At 45.7% G+C, this 22845-nt stretch overlaps 3 protein-coding genes across 3 annotated transcripts; 1 reads left to right on the top strand and 2 right to left on the bottom strand.

Moving 5' to 3' along the window:
* Nucleotides 1-3715: 3715 nt before the first annotated feature.
* On the bottom strand, nucleotides 3716-16167 carry LHX8 (LIM homeobox 8). The gene is made up of 9 exons (XM_035333700.1): nucleotides 15837-16167; nucleotides 15588-15755; nucleotides 15086-15244; nucleotides 11815-11936; nucleotides 10050-10270; nucleotides 9486-9589; nucleotides 6432-6527; nucleotides 5162-5345; nucleotides 3716-4321 (listed from the first exon to the last, which is right to left on the bottom strand). Exons 2-9 carry the CDS (start codon nucleotides 15666-15668, stop codon nucleotides 4245-4247), a joined length of 1044 nt encoding a protein of 347 aa, XP_035189591.1. The 5' UTR covers nucleotides 15669-15755; nucleotides 15837-16167; the 3' UTR covers nucleotides 3716-4244.
* A 328-nt stretch (nucleotides 16168-16495) lies between these two features.
* On the top strand, nucleotides 16496-17791 carry LOC118171006. The gene is made up of 2 exons (XM_035333701.1): nucleotides 16496-17178; nucleotides 17214-17791. The coding sequence occupies exons 1-2, from the start codon at nucleotides 17078-17080 to the stop codon at nucleotides 17713-17715; spliced, it is 603 nt and encodes a 200-aa protein (XP_035189592.1). The 5' UTR covers nucleotides 16496-17077; the 3' UTR covers nucleotides 17716-17791.
* An 8-nt stretch (nucleotides 17792-17799) lies between these two features.
* On the bottom strand, nucleotides 17800-21817 carry LOC118170831 (collagen alpha-1(I) chain-like). Its single transcript, XM_035333400.1, has 3 exons — nucleotides 21809-21817; nucleotides 19606-20103; nucleotides 17800-19523 (listed from the first exon to the last, which is right to left on the bottom strand). The coding sequence occupies exons 1-3, from the start codon at nucleotides 21815-21817 to the stop codon at nucleotides 19311-19313; spliced, it is 720 nt and encodes a 239-aa protein (XP_035189291.1). The 3' UTR covers nucleotides 17800-19310.
* Between the last annotated feature and the right edge of the window lie 1028 nt (nucleotides 21818-22845).

Genomic DNA, 22845 nt, shown 5'->3' with positions numbered 1-22845 from the left:
AACAGCAAGACTATCAAGTCAGCCCAGAGTCCTTTTGGCAAGGGTAATAGCTGTGTGGGTGGACAAGATGCTGTACATGTTACATTCTGACATAAGCAAGATACAGAAATAACCTAGGATAGAAAAGTTTGAAAGTAAGTAGCTGCAAGGAACTCAGGTGATACCTTCTCCTATTTAAAAAATGGAATTACAGAAGAATCAGGCTCTAGTCAGTATTTTAGTTAATTACTTGGATCTTGGATGACAGTATAAAGAGATTCTTAGTGAATTTTCTGACAACACAAAACAAGCAATACTGGGGAATGCAGAACTGTGATTCAGTATTATTTACAATTTGGAGAAATAGTAAGAAGTGGGGTGAAATTCAGTACAGCAAAATATAAGCTGCTTACCTAGGCTGCAATAATTTATGGAGAATTGTAAACAGGAGACAAAATAACAGCTGGTCACAAATAGAATGTGGAGTGTAGTGCTATTAGAAGAAAAGCAGTCATCATCCTAGAACACATAGCAATGAACAACCTACATGCCCTAATCTTCCTGCTGAGCATCATTAAGGGCTTTGCTAAAACTGAGTTGTGCTTCAAGAAGATGGACAACAGCACAGAAACAATTAGACCATTCACAAACACAACTTAGTGTGAAAAACTAAATGAATCAGATTTGTTTGGTAGAGAAAAAAATAAATACAAATTAAATATATAAGTGCCAGATTTCCTGAGGGTTCTGTAAAAAATTCTAACATTGGAGACATTTAAGAACAGTTTAGACAAACATCTCTATTAGCAGTATCTAGGAGGAATTTATTAATTGGAGTGAAAAGTAGATTACAAAATACCCAGGAACTTCTCAGATTTGTCTGCATTATAAACACAAACCCATACTTCCACTGAGTAGATGGAGTTTCAAATAATTTATATCCCAGTATTTAATTTAAATACTAAGTTTGAAATATCTGAAGGATCTTGAAGATTCTAGAGCAATAGATATTTCAGTACCCTGCAAACTGAACTACTACTAGGTTCTAATAGCAGACATCCTTTACAGATCTTATGAAACTTGTACTGCAAAGATTTCTTCATCTATATTTTCCCCTCTTCCTACAACAGGTTGAATATAATGAATTTATATTATATAAATAATATACATATAATAAATAAATATAATATAAATAATATAATAAATAATATACATATATATATATAAAATGAATTCTAAGTTGTATTTTGCAGTGTAGTTACAGTCCTGACACACAGTAATACAAAAGCCATCTCCAACAACGTATTGGCTATACAGGTCAGGGAAGGAAGGGAAAGAGGACTGGAAGGTGATAGCCAGTCTTCTTCGTACTTTCGAGACAGAGCTTTAATTTTGTTAGTGATATTTTTTCCTTTGAGAACCTCTGGGTGCAAAAGACATTTTACATCATTAGTTCCATTTCGGATTTCTTTGCTAAGTTTCAGTGTAGTTTGTATGAAGTGCCATCCTACCTTATAGGTAAACAGTCTAGTATTAGAGGGATGAATGAGTTTTTCTACAAAATAACCCAAAAAGTAGAGCACTAAGCACAGCTCTAGCTTGTTTTCTGTAGAAGATACATCACTTCTAAGTCACATGTTAAAACCAATTTATTTTGTGAATTAGTTTATTTCATACAACATTGCTTTTCAATTTTAAATCAAATATATTGAGCCTAAAAGGCACTAAACACACTACTTTATGCTCCCACTGTAGCAATAGCCACATTCTCTTCCTGTAAATGCATTCCACAGATTTTCTCAGCACAGCAGTGTGTTACTCTTTTAAAACAGCAGTAAGAACAGCTCCAGTGTCAGAGGAGTTCAGCAGCACATACTGCCAAAAATGCAAGTGAGCACACAACCAGCAGAAAAAAGAAAAAGCATTCAAACTTGCAAGTCATGGCACAGCAACAGCTTCAGCTGAGAGCACCAGACTAAAACTCCGGATTTTCCATACACCTTGTCTACTCCGTGCAGCCTGCCAACTGCAGACAATTCAAGGCAGGCTAGTAGCCTAGTCTTATGTTCTCAAAGGCAATGCTGAAAGTCCAGATCCTCTCCTGGAACTTCCTATTTTCAACTCCACATTTCCACAGCCTCACTTTATAAGTAGCTGCTCATCCATTCACAGTAGCCAAGGATGATATCTCCTGCTTCCTATTTTCACTGGGAAGTGGGAAAATTGCTCACTGTTTACTTTAATCCTACTCCAACTGTGGAATGGGACAGAATGAGATGTTTCATAAGTAGGTCTGGCCTTACTTTGTCTTAAGGAACCTGAAGCCGCTTAAGTCCTTCAAATTAGACTGAATAATTACTTTTCTTTAAAAAGATTATGTACAAGTCAAGCTGCATTTTAAAAACACGACTACTGAGTAGTATTTTACATTACCAATTTATGTTAAGAATTAAATTAGCATCAGTTAACATTTAACTGAAAACTTCAGCAGTAAGGTTGTCCTGCTCACATATCAGACAACAAAACAAAAACCCATCCGTCTACTGCTATGCATATAATTTTGTATCATGCAGATATATGGGGATATCTTAGGTACTGAAAGTGATGCATTCAGTTCAATGTTCCACCCAGAGAATTTCAATGATACATGTTGACAGAAAATGTTAGTCAAGTTCTACAACACCCTATCTTAAGCATTTGTGAGATGTTGTGGCAGGGTATACTAGCCTAGACAAAGCACTGTGCCAGTGCAAAGAGATTACTTTTGCTACTCAGATTAGCTTGAGTAGCACTGCAAATAGTACTGACATTTAATTTATGGAACATGGATAATTCAAAGCTTGGCATTGAAATTATTCTCTTAAAAGCCATTATCTTTCTGTGGTGGGGGAATGCTACCTTTATTAATAAATTGAAATGGTTTGACCAGAACAGTCATGAAATTTGACACATTAGAGACATTAACTCAGTTGGAGAGGAAAAAAAGACACACACACACACCTTCAGAAGTACAATTTCCTTCTGATGCAAGTAAAGTTTAAGTGTACAGATGGGATCTACCCATCTTAAATCCTTGAAGGAAACTAGTATGTGAAGACAAAAATCAGTTCAGTTCATGGTATACGCTAGCCTTTATCCATCAAATCAGTGTGTCAAAACATACTTTTCAATTAAGGCTTAGCACAGCAACTGTCAAATACAACATACTTTTCAGCATTTGACTGAATTCCTATTTCTATTAAGGTGCAGTTTGATACAGGTCAGTCAAAATACAGAACTAGATATTACTTTAAAAATGCAGACTATTTAAGTATTACATATTAGTCATCCTCCTGCTTAACAAAATCAGGAGGCAAAAACCCTGAAAAAAACAGAAGCTGAACTAGTACAAATGCAAAATACTAAACTGGATTCAAATTTAGGTCCTCCACTCACTAACTTCAGACACAGTTAAAAGCTGCCCTGTATATCCGCAATTTCCCTCACGCTGCAGGTGTGCATCCTCACCCTCAGGAGAAGCACTGCTGTGTATATTGACATTAAAGGAGTACCTATTTGAGGTGTTTCAAGACAAATCTAAACTTATTAGAAGGATTTTTAAAATCAGTTAAGACAGATGAACACACCTGAAAGAGTCTGGTGCAGCCTAAGTATACCAGCATCCTTTTCTTAAAATATGAAGATTTAAGTTAAACACTTCACAAATGATCACAGTGCAACCATAAACACAGCAACATTTTTGCTTAGCATGCTACAGCACAAACTTTATTTAGTTCATGTTGAAAATATTTGCAACCAAAATTTTTGTAAACTCACAGAAATAAGCTTTAACATATAGGCTGTATATAACTCAAATACAGGTAATACTTTTGGCAATAACTTACAGATACAAACTAATGATAAACTATGATTTCACAAAGAATTGTAAACATTTTGCACAATTGTCAGTCCTTTCTTTTAGGCAAAGTGCTCTTTTGATGACAAATAAATTAACAAATACATAACTAGAGTGGACTACTTCCAGACAATACAAAAAGGTGTTTAATAAGGCTTGTAAACACTGTAATATTTATTTATGCAGAATCCATAAAAGTGTCTTGCAGGCTAAATACATACTTACATACCTGGGCAGCAAAAGTGGTCTTGAAAATGCTTTAGATGTTAAATAAAAAGTTAACATTAATATCTTTCCAATGATATTTTTCATACACAATAAATGACTTAAGATTACATCCTTAATAGCTTATATCCCTGACAGAAAGGAATTAGGTATGACTTATTGGCAGTTGTGTCATTGAATGGGGTAGCAAAGGCTGGAGTCCAAGAGCTGTAGGTGAATGAGCTACAAAGACAGAAAGATTTACTGGTCAACTTCATTGGAGGTAGAAAAAGATTATTAGCTAGTAAATTAGCTAGTAAAAACCCACTGGATAAATAATGGTTCACTAGTCCCCAACCACCTAAGCAAGCGTTGTTTTTCTAGCCAAGTCTGACACCAGGAGGTACCAGCTGGCATCACAGACACTTCCACCAATCCCACACTTTGGGCCAAGTGTTCACACGCCTTCATCTACAGCCCACCTTACACCACTGTTTTTGAGAAGAATGAACTCAGGCCACACATGCAGCTCAGAGTCCAGTGCTTCCAAATCCTTCAGTCTCTCCTAATCATAAGTAGGAGACAAAGTTGACTTGCCAGGTCAAATAACACACAATGACAAAAATTTTTGAAAACCAGGTTCCCCCCCCCCCCCCCCCGTGCATTACTGTGAAGGAAGATGAAGTTTTTCAGTGCAGTTGCTGGATTTAGTACACATAAAATTCATGGGGTAAGAGTTGGGGGCTGGATAGTGAACAGTTTTCTCTTCAATTAGATATAGGGGAAAATACACCACAAATACTTTAAAGTGTTTGAATTCTTATTACTAATATTCACAGTTTGGAGGAAGTACAGACATGGTCTTCACACCCAGATCTTCAGCTACACTATTACAGTGAAGGGCTATTGCTAGAAGTGGCACACTTCTTAATGAGGCACAGACAGCAAATACAGTATTAAGATATTCTATAAAGAATACTGGAAATGAGAAATCCGGTAAGCTTCTTTAACTGATGCTTGGTAAACTGTTCTTGCTACAGTCAATAATGATTTTACTTGGTTATGGAAAGTTGTTGTACCTACCATCCATATAACTATGTAGAGCAGTTAACATAGTCCCATCTTGGGGTACATATGCTGAGTATGCCATTTCTTCTAACATGGGTGGAGACAGCCTGGAGGGCTGAACTGCTGTGACAGGAGCAGTAGATGAATGATTAGGACTAACATGTTTCTTATGGCGTGCTCTACAATTTTGAAACCACACCTGAAAAGGGGGAAAAATTTACATCATGTTGATCGATTGCATTCTGCTTTGACATGAACTTGATAAAAATCCTCAGATCAGTTAGTTAATTTGGCCTTCAACATAACACTGATGGTCCAAAAGAAGAAATATCCACTCTAAGACTGCACGGTGCCTTAAGCACATGCAGAAAAGACAGGAAAGCTTCTGTAGCAACCAGTAAGTAGGCCGCAGAGGACAGGCACTGGGAGGGGCTGCATGGTCCCTGAGGCAAGTGCCTGACTGGGCTGAGGAGCAGCACCCACAGCAGCTCAACAGCACAGTTTAGACTGCTGCCCCCAGACACACAACTGGACAGAGCCATCTGTGCCTGAACACTGCTGGCAGCAGAACAGATTTTTACAGGATCCCAATTTTCCTTTTTCATGCTGAGAAGCAAGCAAGATTCAACTTTTTTAAAAGCTTAATCACAGTTACCAGATACCTTGCTTCTACAGAAATGCTGTCAGTCTTCTGAGCTAGGATGAGACAAGGGAACTGCAAGTTTATTTTTATTTACAACAAAATTTATAAATTATATCATACGTAAAAATATTTATATGTAAAAAGAGCATGAATATAATGATTGCTGAGAGGCATCTTCAAGCAAACTAAGAATTTAATTTTGTGTTTCTCAGTTTTGAACAGGTTAGGCATATATTTCAACTCTGCTCTCTAAACCACTAGATACTCAATCCTCATGTCTGTGTTACATATCACAAGCCATTTTCAATAAGTGCAGCTCTTAAGAACAGGCTACTGAAATCACAAATTTATATTTAGGAAAAGCTTAGCGCCAATTTATATATTACTTAGGCTAAGAAGTTTCTTCCTGGAAGATTATTAATCCTCCACACAAAGCACAAGAGGACTACAGCAAATCATCCAGATCAGCACTTTGGTTCTAGACCTACTCCTGACTAAGGATGTTGTACAAAATTATGATAAAACAGATTAGATTTTTTTTTTTTTAATCTCACAATAACTACATTGCTATTGTTGATTTGTTATCAAGCATTTCCAGTGAATGAGTACCAGATTGCTAGGCAAGTAACTTAGCACAGTCACCTGTATAACACGCCTGCTCAGGCCTGTTCTTTCTGCCAGTTTCTGAAGTGTTTGTGCATCTGGATTGTTGTCCTGAGCAAACTGTGCTTGCATAACCTGAAAAGGAAAGATAAGGAATTGCAAGTCTTTATGTTTGTGCAGTCTCAAGAGTGGCATTATAGATTCTTCTCAGACTATTACCCTTCTCCTTCAATGCTTTCAGGAAACTGCTGTAACCACTAGTCTCCACAGCCCCCAGTACATTAGGGAAACAAGCAAATAAATCTGCAAAAAACAAATCCAAAATACAAGCCCCTTTTTTTCTGTTTATCTGAATCAAGACATTTTTGAGAAATTAAAGAAATGAATTCTACTTGGAAATAGTCGAACATAGACAAAGTGTTCTGATTGCACTAAAAGGATTGCAGGAGAAAATCCACTGCAAAGCGATTCAAACATGCTTGATAAGGAAAACATCTTAAGCATCAGACCACAGTGCACAGCATAAGGAAGGAATGAGCTTTGACAGGCCTTTCTGAACTTGTCAATCACTATTGGCATCTTGTATTATATGAAGCAACTCAATCCTCTTTTCAGCTGCATGGAGGATGCAGGCAACTTGGAAGCTCTTTGTACCTTATTTACTTTTCACTGATGAGAGACACACAGGCTCCACCCTGACGGATCTGCACTATGCAACTGTTTGGTTGGATTTTTCTTTTTAATGAAGACTGAAGTGAACACTTGTCATTAAGATATCAGCTACAATTTTTGAGGAAGCAGAGTTGCCAACCTGGCCTGCATCCTGAACAACTCTGAAGCCTGTAAGAGTTTACCTTATTTAAGGAAGTAAGACTTGGACTTCTGTGGGATTTCTTCAGCAACTTAGTAAACTAGTTTCTCATTTCTGGATTTTGTCCCTTCATGGTCTGTGCATTTTGCCTGTTTGAAGGATTCAGACTACTACTCTTCACATTCAGGAGTGTTGGAACTATTTACTTTCCAACTGAATTCCATAAAAAGACAAAGAGCACAGATATCCTTTTGAACAAGAAGTACTTCATGAAGCATACCTTTATACACCGCCACTCTGAGAGTAGCTCTTTCCTCTGATACTTCTCTTACTGGAAATCAAGTCTTATATCAAGGACTGGTACAGAGACTGAGGCACTGAACAGACAGCAAGTGTCTTAAAACAACAAGCTTTAAGAGATCATGTATCCGATGAAGTAGGTTACAATCTATTTAAAACAGGAAGAGAGAATCTGAAAGTTTCATTGATGTCAAATCAGAAGGAGCCCTGAATACAGTTCCAGCTCTGATAGTTGGGCCTATCTCCCATTCGGTTGGTGTTGGAAAAGAAAGAATCCCTACTGCAGAAGTTCAAGCTTAACATCCTTGCCTTATCCCCTTTTCAGTTTATTGCTGGTAATCCTTGCTCTGGATTAATAACACCTTGTCTCCAGTCACGGATGAAATAGCAAACCAAGCTTTGAACAACCACATGACATGTTATACAGTGCTGCTTAAATGATGCACATGTTATTATATCTCTGCTTAGTTTCCTTCAACTGCTTTTACCATGGACAAGCTGACAAGACAGAACTTAGACTGAGACACCAAACAAAAAAACAAAAACAACAACAACAAAAAAACAATGGTGTAGTGGCAGTGTGCATCCAGAAACTTGCTGAAGATGTTATAAACTGAATGTGGGAATGTGTAGCTAGGATTAGGGAGAATGCTGTAACTTCCTTTCCACTACAGGTTGAAGCCTCTAAATCTGGTCTCGCTACTACCCCTTTCATGGGGAGTTGGCCCTGGTCATGGTGTTTTTCTAATTTAGTGAACTGGTGATCCAGAGGGGGAAATTACTCATATTTGAGGCAGTCCAGAGCTAACTCTTGCCAAGATAACAACAATAAAAGAAGCCTTGAAAGCAGAGCAGATGCAGGCAGTCCCCATCCCTCCCCCTTCAGGGCAGACTTGACCCTACACCCTACAAGGAATTTTATTTGATACTTTTAGACTTCCTAGGCTCCCACTTCCCTTTCATCCTGACAATGGAAAGGAGTATAACTAGTGGTTAAGCTAGTATAATGGGATATTGAAAAAACGTGTTTCAATAATGCATGATCAAGAACAAATTAGGCAGTAAGAGAACTGCTGCCAAGAACTTCAAATGCACTTTTCCTGTATTTTACTCCACCCAGCTCTGTGAAAAAGTCCCCTGTTCTCCCCACTCCTTCCCCCCCAAAAAAACATGCAGCATTAAATACCAAAGCTAGGCTCTTGAAACATGACACCAAGACTACAGAGCTTAGTATGTTTTAACAGGCAGCAGCGAAGCTCAAAGATACTTTGAGAATTAGTATGCCTGTGAAGCATTTAGTAAAGGCTGAGAGAAGGGGAAGAAAAGGAAGGAGAGCAATGATGAGTCTCTATTGATAGTCTATCTTCCTAGTACACATAAATATGGCCAAGACTGTAACATGATCTAAAAAGCAAGTATTGATGTGAATTAGATGCTGAATTGACTTGCCTTAGATGAAACAACGGTGATAAGAAATGACAACTACTGCTCATCTTCTTTATAAACCAAAGAGAAACAAGAGAATTTAGTTGACAAGAGATGAGCTGTGTTCACATGAATATAAACAGGAACCCACAATACTTACCCATTTTGAGAACACAAACTTTTACAAAATCCGAGCTTCCTGCCTCTTAATGTCTTTAAGTCATATACAGTACCCATCTCTAGCACAACTCTTCATACTATGCAATTCTAAAAATATTCTCTATTATGTGTAGTGATGTAAATGTCTGATCAAATAGATGTCATCAAACAATCAAATAGATCAACCTTTTTGTTTCCACTCTGCACGATTACCTGCTGCCCTCAGGGAAAACAAACAAACAAACAAAAACTTAAAGGGTAACTATTTCATATGAAACCATTGAAACTGACAAAGTATTCCAGAAACATTCAAACCTTCCCCCCCCCCCCCATCTGTCTTCCTATCTGTTATGTCCTGCATAAATTTGAAATACTCAAGTTTTTAGCACTGCATTTACCTGGAGTTGATCTGCTGTGAAGCTGGTCCGAGCTCTTTTTGCTGGCTTTGGATGATTAACATCTTGTTCTGTTAGCAATGCTCCTTCCACGTTAATCCCATTACCTGAAGCATTAAAAAGCAAACAATACTGTATCCTAAGCATTCAAAATTGTTATTCATAAATGAGACTGTCCTACAACAGCAACTAACACTAGCTCACCAGCTGAATTTCACCTTGAAAAAAATTATGTTTTGCTCAAAGTTAAATTGATCTGGCACCATGACCCATAACAACCCAATTGACTCCCTTGCAAAAAATGGAAGGGGTAGAACCCACATGACATTTTATCAATGAGATATGCTTTACTTACTCTTCCTTAGGATAGGAAACAAGTTACACAAACTCAAGATATATAAAAAACTTTATACATCAAATAATTTGCACATTATTTAAATTCCAGAACCTGTGCTTCCAGCCTTTGCAAAGCTAGATAATTACCTTTTTTTAATAAGGAAGATGAAGCAAAACCCAACAATTTAATGAAAAATAAACCACAAATATTTCTTAAAAGCTGGATGTTACCATTTTCAACTTCTCTTTTCAGATTGTCCAACATGCAGTCATAATGTACTCTACAGAGGACTTTCTCTTCAACCAAAGCAAATTCCTCTCCAGTAGAAAGTTGTCTTTTGCAGGAGAAGCAGGCAAAACAAGCCAAGTGATATACATTTCCTTTAGCCCTCCGGACCCAGTCAGTAGAATGAATGTGCCTCCCACAGCGGGAACAGCGGGTGCCATACCGCCTGCAAATAACAAAGGCCAACAAAAGGCTAAAATCTCAGACACTAACTATCTTAAGCAAAACAGTCACTCCAGGAGTATTAGTGTCTATGTGATGTGGAAGCTCAGCTGAGATCCACACCAAGTAGGTTGACCACACAGAACTAAAGGACTACATAATTGCATTTTAACTGCAACAAAATCAGCAAGGCTGTATGTGCTAACTTAAGGCAAGACTACTACTGAACTACAGAAGTTAATGATCTCCTTAAGGCAAAGAGCAAAAATCAAAACGTCTAAACTATAAAATGAATTCAAAATTCATCTTTCCTTTTACAAAAGCAATCCCTTTCAAAAGCTGTCAGTGGGAGATGAAAACAGTAGACCTCACGTTAAAAATTCTCCCAGTTTTTCAAATATATTTCACATTACTGTAGTGGTAGTCCAAATAATTTAGCTACATAATCCTTCACTAATCTTTTTGACCCTTTTAGCAGAAGGGGGAAAACCTATATCTCCAGAGTAATTTCCTTAATTACCATCATGTTTATGCTTTTTCATATTTAAAAGAAATTCAAATATGGACGAATATTTACATCGCTACTCTACAATATTGCTCTTTCAAGAGGAAACTACCAACCAGGATATGTTGAATTATGTATAAGCATTCTAAAAAATCTTTGCAGACTTGAGGTTTTTTTTTTTTTTTTCAGTCCCATAAAATTAATTTTGTTCTTCCAAATGTCTGCAATATTCAGCCTGCTCCCTCCCTGCATGTCAAAACTGACTAGCTGACCATAATCCATTAACTGTGCAGATAAGAATTCCATAAATATTTTGGTCTGGGGAAGTACTAGTGGTCACACCAAAATTAACAGCAGTTTTTTTTTTTTGTTTGTTTGGTTTTTTTTTTTTTTTTTTTTTTTCTCTCCTGCTTACTGAACGGAATATTTGATATCTTAAGTACTGGAGCCAGTCTTTTAATGCTAGCCAGAATTAATAATATTCTTCCTTACATAGTTAGATATTAATCTTGAAGAGCATTTCACATTTAAATCAAATTGATCATAGAAAGGTATAACTGCTGCAAACTTCTTTTAAAGATTAAGAGATTTATTTCGGGCTGTTTTAGTAGTATTCCCTTGGGATATCCTATGTCTCATACCAGTGAGAGTGATAGTCCAAACAGAAAATCATCTCAACTCTACCTTGTATTCCCAATCGCCCTTAGGTAATGCCAATTCATTGCACATGATAGATTTACGACTTTATTTTGATAGGGGCTTTGACTAACATTTCCACCCTCCATGCGTAGAGAGGTAAATTATTCTATAAATGCAGTAGCTAGGCATAACTTAAAGGGGAAAAAAAGACTTGGTATGTATGTACATTAGGCAGACTGGGGGGTTCCCAAATCCCTCTACAAAAAAACCTCAACAGTTCAATTACTTAAAAAACTGGCAAAAAAGCAGATAATCTAAACACACATTTTAGTTACAGACAAAGCAAAACCTGACAAGAAAGTGTGATATTTTATCTAAGAAAATTATATTGCTACATGATATACCTGAAATAATCAAGTTTGCAGAAGATATCTTTATCTTTGATGTAACAGCTAGTATGCCTTCCTAGAGATGTTCTGCAAACACTGCATGAGAGACAGCGCACATGCCAGCAGAGGTCGTTTACCTGCAAGAACACCAAAAGATACCCTTCAGTTTGTAAATATAAAATACTAGTATTAGTGGCAGAAGACCTTTTTTTCTTCAAACAGAAAAGACCATAAACAACACATATTGTGATTCACAGAAAATTTATCTTCAAGGCAAAACTGCCTATAGAACTGCATACATATTAGGGGTTAATGAATTTGATTAAGGTCTTCAGAATATGCTTTCATGGCTTTGTAATTAAAAGCACAGGAAGAGGAAGCAAGAGATTCAAGTTCTACACAGATATTTTGTGACCAGTTCTGCTCTCACAGTATTACAGTAACAGAGCAAGTTTTGGCCTCACATGACCTTACTGCTAACGTACATGCTCCTATTTCCCAGTCAGCAGAAACTCCTGCTTAACAAAGAACAAACTTTGCAAAGTGATTTGAAATTTTAAAATGAAAGTACCGAAGCAAAACCAAAACAACATGGTCTGTCAATTAGAAACACACCATGAAACAAACCATATAATCAATTGCCAGATTTCTGATAAAGCAAAGTTAGGGAATGGATTGAGAGCTTCAACACATCAGCAGTCTTTTTTATAGCAAATTCAATAATCATTTCAGATGTAATGTCCACAGTGAAATTAGTTATAGTCATGGAAAGCAGTAGCAAATCAGGAGATTTGAAAAGCCATATATAAGTTTTGGGCAAATAAGTTATGTGGAATTTTAATTTCTTCATTCTTATAAAGAAAATTCTTTGTCATGAATATATTGTGAATTAAACACCAGCTAAATAACTTGATTTGAAAACCTAAGAGTCCCACTGACCACAAAAGTTAAGTAATAGTTGTTTAGATAATTTTAGATTTTATAGGAGAAATTACATAAAGCAAACAACCAGCAAGTTTAGATATATGGATTTTTAAGTGTCCTGTGTCCATTTCTCATTCTATAGCAAGCACTAATATCTTCAGCCCATGTACTGTGAATGGCAAAACAGCAGATTTGGGATAATCCAGGATGTTCTTTTCATAAAAACACTGCCAGACAAGCCACAGAGAAAGTAAGGTATCAAATCTTAGAGATCAGGCTAGAAAAGCCCATTTCAGTCATTCTTCAGGTTTTAATATTACTTCTTGCAGCTACCCAATGCTCCCTCAAGATTTATTCTTGTTGGCAGCGATATTTTCATAGACTGACAAATTTACACCACGTATAATGTGAAACTGTTGATAACAGCTGTCACCAAATTGAGCCTCAAAACTATTTTTTAAAATGGATGCACTGCAGACAGACACAGGACAGCAGCTTTTGGACCAGATCAAGCCCACCCAGTGCTTCTGCACAAAAAGGCTTGCCAGGCGATGCCCACCGCAGCACATACTAGGAACCCCAGAGCAGGCAAGGTGATCCCATACACAGTCAGGCTGCTTGGCACACAGCTCCATGCAGCATCAGTGGTGCAAGGCACGAGCTGACATCCCACAACACAAAGTTCATTGCATTGACTGCTCTCGAGAGGCTAATGCTCTTCTATAGAAGAAATCAGTAGCTTTGTTACATGCCCAGGTTGATGTCATTCATCTACCTTCTTATTTGTTAATTTACAGGGCTGAAATTAGAATACACACTGCTGCTGATCAGCAAGATTACCAGGCTCCCACCACAGATTTCTTTCACCACCTATACAGAAAGGAATAATGTTTGAAGTCTAAATAATAATTTAGAAGTCTTTCTCTCCAAGCCACACTATCCCAGCTTTTCAGACAGAAGACAGTGATGTAAACGACCTACCAAAATATCACTGGAATAAATGCAACCAGAACCAAATTCTGTTGGCTCTGCTCCCAGTTCCACAGCACATTTCGTGTGCAAAACCAGCCTATTGCAGTGGTGGCTGGGGTTTACTGGCACAAAGGATATACAGCTTCCCTGAACTACAACAACCTTGTTTTAAATGAATGCCAACCCAACATAAACGTTTGACCTCCTCATCACCACTGAGATCTAAAGCAAATGATCTAAATAGATTTAGATGTTTTCAGTGGCGCTATCAACTTTCTCTTTGCAGGATATACGACTTTATTTAAAGCTGCACCTATTGCAATCAAGTGACTGAAAGAAGGATTTTAGTCTAATCTCACTTTTGAAAGTGGAGAGGCAAGACTCTGATCCAGGGAAACTAATGGCTGTAATCCTAGAGGAAAATAGCCATCTCCCAACTGCCTTAAATTTTATACTTAGAGACGACCACGTTTTCGATTTTAAATAATCTTGCTTCAGACGTTAGTATAAAGCCTTTTAAAGGAGTAACTCGCTTCCACGTTTCTGAATGGGCACTTTTTGCCTTTATATTCATTGCATCACACTAAATAATAATAATAATTATTATTATAAAATAGCTAATAAAAAATGGGTCGTGCTAACACTGCTTAATCAGTAGCGTAAAGCACAACCAGGAACTTATCCATGTACTGAACAGTGTTCTTTCACGCTCCTCAGAGAACGCGAGAAAACGCAGCCCCAAAACAGAAAACTTATCAAAACATAAATACCACTTCAGCTTTCCTGCAAGGCCCAGACCTCAAAGCTATTAAGCTAGTTGCACACGTCTGTAAGTGCCGTTTCTGCAATAGTTCTACTCATGTCTGCAAGCCGAAGGACGTGCCGTCTCGGCTGCAGTGAAAATAACGTGCTAAAATCGTTACGGATGCTAACTGCTCAAGTAACAGCGACGGGAAGCGGTTCAGAGACCAGCGGGAGAAGGGGGGGCAAGTTTCATTAGAGCTCGTTTATCCACTCGCAGCGCTGTCGTGTTTTCTCGTTGAGCTCGGTTCCCAATTATCTTCAGGTGCGCCAGGAAGCCAGCATGGCTTCGAGGCGCCGGACGCCGCTGCCGCGCCAGGTTCCGCCGTCCCGAGAGCCGCCCGCCGCGGCCCGGCCGAGCTTCTCCCCGCACCGCCCGGGGGTGGACGCCGTGCTCACCCCGGCCGAGGGTGGCCGGACACGGGGCTTCGCCTGGCCCACACGGGCTCGGCCTCCGCGGCCACAGCCCCGCGCCGACGCCCGTGTGCCGCGGCGTCGGAGGGGCGGCGCGGGTCTCGGCATAGACGCCGCAGTCTCAGGTCAGGCTGGGACCCCTGCCCGACGGGCAGGGGCCAGCGGGCGCTCTTACCTTCAGCAGATACTTGTCCACGATCTCCAGGCCGCAGCTGCTGCACACGCACTTGCTAGGGGCGCAGCCGGAGCCCGAGGCCATGGACCGTGGCGAGGAGGAGGGCGACAGCGCGGCGGAGGAAGAGCAGGAGTCCTCGTCGGCCGCCGCGGGGCTCGCCTGCGGGGGAGCGTACGGGAGACCGCTGTCAACGCTGGCTGCAGCCAGTCTCGCCCGGCAGAGGCGGGGAGCACCGGCCGTCCCGGCCCGCTCGTCTGCGAGCACCTGCAGGGCCCGACAGGAGCCTCCCTGCTGACGGTCGCGGCGGGAGCCAGCGCTTCTCCGCCAAGCAGGCACGGCCGGCGGTCCCGGGGCCCCCAGACTTCAGCGGGGAGAGGCGGAACGCGCCAGCCGGCACAGGGCTCTCGCCTGGGACCCGCCCCGCACCGGCGCCGCGCTCACTTCCTTGCAGCCCCTGCCGAGAGACCGCCGCCCGCTCCCTCTCCGCGGCCGCCCCGCTCACCTTCTCCGAGGGGCCGCCGAGCGCAGGAAGATCCTTGTCATCCAGCCTGCACACGAACATCGGGTCGCTCTTCCAATACATGGCACTACCCTACCGCATACCAGCTCCGCGGTGGGGGCGCGATGAGGCTGCTCCGGGGACCCTGCTCCGGGTCTCTGCTCTCAGCGCCTGCAGGAAAAAAAGTTTTGTTTTCAAGGGGGTGGACCCTGCCGCGCGGGGACCTGCCTTCCGCGGGCTCGCTGGCCTCACCTCCTGCGCAAAACCCGCCTTCTGAACAGAGCGAGATCGTTATCTGCGCCAGCGAGCCCGCGCCAGGTTTTGTTCAGACAGGGAAAAAAAAAAAAAAAAAAAAGACACCCCCACCCCTCCCGTTTCTCTTCATCGTTTGTTACTGCTTTTCTGTCCCCCTCCAGTCTAAACAAAGATTCCAGTTACATCTCTCTCCGTATTAGCAAAGAAAAACGCGACAGAAAGGCTATGTGTGAACGGGAAAGGTTTTTCCATCCTGCTGAAACCTAAAGCCCGATCGCATACCTATAGCTTAGAGAGACTCACAAATCCTAAATCTGTTTTGCTGTTTCTACACTTCTCTGCGCTTCCAAGATCCCGTTACAAAACCTTTCTCATTAAGTTAAAGAGAGAACATCTGAGCTGGCCAAAGGCTGTCGCATTAATCCGGTTCTGAAATTAAGCCACAAAGATCACGGATGTTGCTAATTAACATCCGTGTCTTTGTTCACGCTGTGGACAGAGGCTTCTAGGAGCCGGCTGTTCACATCTCTCCGGAAAACTAGAGCATTTCTCTTAGCGGAGGGGGTCTGTGTGTTACTTGTACGCTTTTTCCACGTTTACAAACATTCTCCGCAGATTGTCCCGTCCCATGCCCCCCCCCCCTCCCCCCAAACCAAATACTGCTATTGTGCTCGGGACGTTTCAGGGGAATAAAGCAACAGCTTGTCCATCGCAGGTGAAGTAAATAATCGGGGTATCTGCTTCTCTGCACGTATTTAACTAGACAGGTGTTTTTAATTAAACTTGTCGTTATGTTTCCACCCTTTTCTCCCTCTTTTTTTGTTTTTGCTCTGACGATAGATGTGAGACATTTTGTGGCGTTTCCATAAATCAAGCTGAGAAAATTGCCCGGACGGTTGGAAATACTGAGTTTGATAAAGTAGAATTCTGCTTTTGAGACGTTGTAGGAAAGAACTAGCCCCGTAATACTTGCTCTTCCCCCCACCCCCCGAAATTTTTGTTTCAAATTCTAGGCCCCGAATCTGTACGACTGTAGATGAGTGCGTGGCCGCGCCAAGCCTTAGTGAATCCGGCATATCCCCAGTAAGTCTCTCATTTGCCCACCGCTAAAATAGATCTAACCCTAGACCGAGTCTCGCTTAAGTTTAGTCTTAGGATCCCTAACAGCTGCGGCCGCAACAAGGTCTTTCAGACAGACAGGCAAGTAGCGCTCTTTTCTGACTGCGACGAGGTTTAGAATGGCGCGATGGAAGCCAACCCAGCCGCCGGGACGGCGGGCGGAGCAGGGGCGGTGGAGCCGGCTGTCCCGGCCGGGGCTGGGCGCGGGCGCGCAGCCGCTACGCCGGGAGCGGGGCGCCGCAGGCCGGCCGCAGGCGCGCTCCGTTCCCGCTCCCCGCCCCGGGCAGGCCGATCAGGAGGGTCCGACGCGTCCGTCGGGTTCCCCAGTGTCCTCGCTGGCGGACGGGGGACCCTGTCAGCCCCGGGACGCCCCGGCCCGGCCCTCCTCGATCGTCTGGAAACGGCTTACAGGCATCTCCCCATGGGGCTCGGGCTGCTGCCCGTGCCGTCCCCCGGCCCGGGCCGCCGTGCGCCCGTCGCGCCGACCGGATGGCGGGGTGTGGGGCGGGGGGATCTCGAGGGCCCGCGCCGCCGCGATGTGACCGGCACAGCCCCTCAGGGCGACGTCCGCGGACCCCGGCTGCCGGAAGCTTCTCGTCTTCCCCGGGAATCGCTGCTGCGAATCGGAATCGGGGAGCGCAGCGGGGCCGCCCGGTCCCAGCCCGGACGCCGCGCACAATGGTTTCCCCTCGGGACTCCCGCAAGGCCTCCTCTGCTTCCCGTCCGCGGCGGGACGACCTGGGCTGCCTCTGGCTGAGTGCTGGGGAGGCGAGCGCCCCGCGGGCTCCGGCCAGGAGAAGCACTAGCCCAAGTGCCGCGTCGGGCTCGGCCCGCAGCCGAGCTCTCCGCGGCTCTCTCCGTCCGTGACCATCAGAGGTACGGCATTAGAGCTATTGTCTGTTCTAGACGGCGCGACAGAAAACGAGCGTCTGCTCTGGAGGCCTCCAAATAAATGTGCCGTGGAGGAAATTGGATAGAGAGCCCTGGGTAGGGCCGGCGTGCAACGAGACCTGCCCCGCTGGAGGGCCGGAGCAGCGCCCTTTGTTGCGTGTCGGTCCTTTCCTCTCGTTATTTCAGAGTGTTTGTGCGCGTTTCGCGGACGGCTGCATATTAGATTTCGATAAAATAACACATTTTCTGTATGCGTACACCTTTTCTCCAAGACAAATATAGCAGTCGGAACCAACAAAATCAATACGAGCGTTGTTCCCCGCGGGAATAGCAAACGTGCAGCAGTAATTCATAAATAGTGTGTCTGGAGGAAAAATAGAGTGTACGGGAGATTTCTCAGTGTTTCTTGTTTTCGGTGCCTGGCTCCGCCAGGCGACGAGAGGGCGGTGCGGAAAGCCGCGGATGCACTGGCGCGCCCCCCGCCCAGTTCCCTGCGGCAGCCCCCCCGTCCCCATCCTCGGTCCCCGCCGCTGCCGCGGACCCGCCGCTCCCGCGCTGGCGTGCGGGGCTCGGGGAGCTCGCCCAGGGCCGCCCCGAGGGCTGCGCGGAGCCGCGGGCCGAGTCCTCCGTCCCGAGGTTGGCTGGGTCGGCGGCCCCGGCAGTTCAGGAGCCACGGAGGGACAGGAGGATAACGCGCCTTGCGGAAACAGGTAGCGGAGCCTGGGTATTGCTGTGGCCGGGGGCGCTTCGCAATAAGGGAGTGTGTTTGCCGAGCTTGTTGGAGAGGAGTTCTTTCCGAGAAGAGGTCAGAAATGCTAGTGTGTACGTGGGGATGGACGCAGACAGAGCACGGGCTTGGCTATCCGGACTCCATCCGTGCTTCGCCTACCTTTTGTCCCCTACCTTTCCAAAGTCCAGTCTAAACTTCATCATTTCACAGTTACGTACCCTCATTATTTTAGTGAGCATTCCTAGCATAGCATCATTTTTGAGAAGATGAAAGTACGTAGACACACAGAGTTTAGTGAATCGCCAGCTTTTGCATGCCCTCGTCTCCCTGGTGTTCCATGCACATCAGAGGGATGCACAGCTCGGATGGTGCTTTAATCGCGCCGCTCAGCGCCCCGCGGGATCCACGCGTGGGGACCTGCGGAAGCACCTCGGGGGCGGCGGGTTCGTCGACGGGCTGTCAGCAGGGAGAGACGGGACAGGAGGGGAACCTGCTGGGGCAGGCAGTCCGTAGTGGTTGGGCCGGGCCGGGTGGCCCCGGCCTTTTCCTGTTGAGGCTGCGAACGGAGCCGAGCACTGGATAGCGCCGGGAGGGAGCGCAGGCTTCCGTGCGCAGAGCGAGGAGGAGCGGAGGACTCCCGCGGGACTCTCCGACGGGGGGACTGCGCCTGTTTCTGATTCCTTTCTCACACAAGTGATGAGAGGATGTGTGTGGGGGAGAGTGCTAATCAGTTACACGCAGGAGAGATCTCTTAAATATCTGACAGCAAGGCACAGCACGAAGAAAATGCTGAACGCGGAGAATAAGGGTGGTTTTAACGAGAGGGCATTAGCCCATGGCCTTCTTAATTTCAGACTGCACCGTAGCGCAAATGCGTGCGGCTGGATGTCTCTCTCTGAAGGGCGCTCTAGCGTAACTTGCTCTCCCGCGAAAAAGTCGGCTGGCTGAGAAATTAAAAATGGCATCGTGGTCAGTTTACGAAAAGCGGGAGCTGAAACTAAGCTGCGGTAAAGCTGGGCCGCCCACCCCCGGTAGTCCCGTCGCGCACGGCCCGTGCTCGCCGCCGGGGCGATACCTCCCTGCGGCTGCCTCAGCGCCGTCCCCTGCCCCGGGGGTCCCCGAAAACGACGGCGGGAGGCGAACCCGCGCTGCTCCAATTACGCCTCTGCTGAAGACGTGCTGGAGGAGGTGCCGGCCAGGGCGCGGAGGCTCGCGGGACACGGCGGGACAAGCGTTCCGCTCGCGGCGTTTCGCACCGCTTGCGAGGTAGCGACTGTGCCCCGGTAGCGTAGCTGCGGCCGCGCCGCCCTCCCCGCGGCCCGCCTCTGCCCAGCCCGACGGCGGCACCGCTCCGCGCTGCCTCGCCGCCGCCAGCGGGCCGGGCTCTGTCCCGGCGGAACCGGCCGGCCGTGGCCTCCCCGCCACCTGCCCCGAGCCTGTCCTGCGCCGGCAGGGCCCCGCTGGAGCGGCAATGAGCTTCCGCAGCCCGCCCGACGGCTGTGCGCCCTCATCTCGCAGTCTCACCTCCCCGTTCGTTTATGGACCTCCAGGTCTCTCCGTGCTTCCGGAGGGAGGCTCGGGCGAGGCAAGGAGGAGTGACCGCGCGCCGGCTGCTCTGTCTCTGTGCGGTTTGCTCCTTGTGTAACCGCGGGGCCATGTGGTCACTTCCTTCGCCAGCAGCTGTCTGGCAGGAGAGACAGATCGGAGAGGAGAGCCTGACAGCTATGCGGGACAAAGTTTGTTTCCATGCACGCTCCCCTCTCCTGTCTCAGCCATCCTCTTACACATACTTTGATACTTGCACACCTGCCAGTATCCAGAGGTTTTCCATCTGTAGACCACAGCCCCCTGGGTTGCGGGGGCCTCTGAGGGCTGCAGCAGACAGGCAGTGGAATCAAGCCAGCACGCTCGAGCTTGCTCTTTGTGAGTTTGCATCCCCACTGGCTCCAGCCACTGGTGAAAGCTGCAGGGTTTGGACTAGTCCTGAATTCCTGCTTCTGGGCTGGTTTAGTGAGGGGTAAACCAGCCCAGTCTCTTAACAATAACTTGTTTTCCAAATCTAAATCTGTGTAATGCACTTTTCTTGGGCCAGGCTCTCTGTCTTCAGTTTGTGGGTCCAGTATCTTCTGAAGCTGTACACATGTGGCTTTTGCTCATGACTGTTTCAGTGTGGAGCTCTTTGTTGCTTAGTTGGGAATTACCAGGTCAGTCAGATGGAAATGTCTCTGTGTCCTAATTGGATGTGTGAGCTGGTGGTTCTTGTGCCAATGTCCAGAACTTGATGCAAAGCTTTTTCTTCCTCACTTCCTCCCTTTCTTCCATTTTCTTTCTTTTCTTTCCCCTGTAGAAACATGGAGGCAGGGGAGGCAAAAGGCAAGAAGGGAGGTAGTGGGATGCAGCCCTACATCGTTTTAGAGAAGTGGCCCTTGCTCTGCAGAAGTAAGTGTAGGGAGTCATTCTAGCACCCCAGAGTGTAACTGCAATAATTTTGCCTCATTTACTCAGGTCTCACTATTGTGCATTTGGTTTCCACACCATGAACAGACTACATGGATGAAACCTATGAGTGTTCAAATTAAGTGTTGCACCTATGCGTTCTTGAAACTGCAGTGAAAACCTTTTATCTATAAGCTGACCTTTTAAGCATCTGTGCTAATTGTGTCATGCTGTCATTCATTTAGGGAAAGTGCTAGGGACAGAGGAAATTGTAACAGCGATAAAATTATGTAAAAGAGCTCTTTGCCCTTAGCATGCTGTAGGGCAGAACCGAAATGGAAACCATCGTTGGCTGTTTATGAATACACAGCTACAAAAACTTACTGCCTGTTTTCGGTTGTAAGGATGTCCTGTTTTCTATGAGCATGGAAAATCTGTGTTAAAGAGCCTGAAAGGTACCCCTGAGCTATCATATCTACCCGCTTAATTCCTTTCACTTCTGTTTATGTAATGAATAAACACTGCTCTCTGGCAGGAGACCTGGCCCGTCAAATGGAAACGCGTGTGCCGAGGGGCGGAGGGGGCCCGCCGGAGCTTCTCGGCTACCTCGGTCGCCGCCGGTGAGGACAGAGCCCCTTTCTTCCCCCTCGCCCCTCTGCGAGGGAGCGGCCGCGCTGCAGCTACCCCTGCTCCGGGCTTCTGTGAAGCGTCCGAGGGGCAACGGCAGCAGGAGGGCTGCGGGGGCCGGCCAGATGTCACCCCGACGCCTCCCGTCGCCTCGGCTCCCCCCTACCGTGGCCATCGAGGGGCGGCCGGGGCCGGGCGCCCCGGCGGGTCCCCGCAGCGAAGCTTAGGAGGGCGGTCTGCGCCTGGGCCCTGGCTTTGGAGGGCGTCAGGGCCCCAGGTGGGTGCTGTGGGAACAGCGAACCCTCCGGCTGGCTCCGAGCCGGCTTGCGCTCCACGCTTCGCGAAGGTCCGCAGCTCCGACCCCGCGGGAGCGCGGGCAGCGTGTGCGCGGTGCTGCACGCATCCTGCCCTGCACCCCCCCGGCCCCGCGCGGCTCCGGTCCCTCCGCGGAGCCCCCGCCTCCGCTTTCCGTGATGAGGCGCGCGCGTGGGGCTCGGCGGCCTCGCTCCGCCGGGCACGGTCGGGCTGCCGCTGCCCTCGTCTTCCGTCGGGATGAGGTGCGTGTTCCCTGGGCAGGGTGCCCGCCGTGCTTTCGCGCGAATTGACAGCAGCGGCCAAGAGTGCCGGCTGGAGGGAAACAGCAGAGGTGGCAAATAAAAATATTTGGAGATGAAGCTACTGAAGGGCACCTTCCTACTCACTCCCAGGTGGAGCAATCGGACGTGGGGTACGGGGCGGTGCGGGACTGCCCTGGGGTTCCGCCGGGCTCAGGGCCGGGCCTCCGGGTGCGGCTCGGCGGGCGGCTGGCCCCACCTGGGCCACGGCCGATAGGGCCCGGCGCACACCTTTCCTCGCTGGTAATGGCTTCCTGAGAGAAGGGGGATTTAGCGTTGGCACAGTATCCGGGGGCAAATACAAATTACAGAAAGCAAACAGGGTCAGCACCAAATGCCAGCGGATCTCCTTGCATGAACTGACTTGTAGAGTAGGCAGCTGCCTTTGTCTTTCACAGGACCCTCTCCTTCATTTTGAGTCATGCCTCTGAATGCCAAGCACAACTCAGCCTGGGGCAGGCAAAGAAGTTACCTGTTTTAAGGAACGAAAACTTTCCTCCCCCACACGAGAGCAAATGCTTTTCAGAGAAGAATAGTATTTGCTATCTTGGGATCAAATCCCACCTCTTTCCAATGTCCAAGCTCACAG

The sequence above is a fragment of the Oxyura jamaicensis genome, chromosome 8, assembly GCF_011077185.1.
Source record: "Oxyura jamaicensis isolate SHBP4307 breed ruddy duck chromosome 8, BPBGC_Ojam_1.0, whole genome shotgun sequence".
Taxonomy (NCBI): domain Eukaryota; kingdom Metazoa; phylum Chordata; class Aves; order Anseriformes; family Anatidae; genus Oxyura; species Oxyura jamaicensis.
This window is presented reverse-complemented; position numbering and strand designations above follow the sequence as displayed.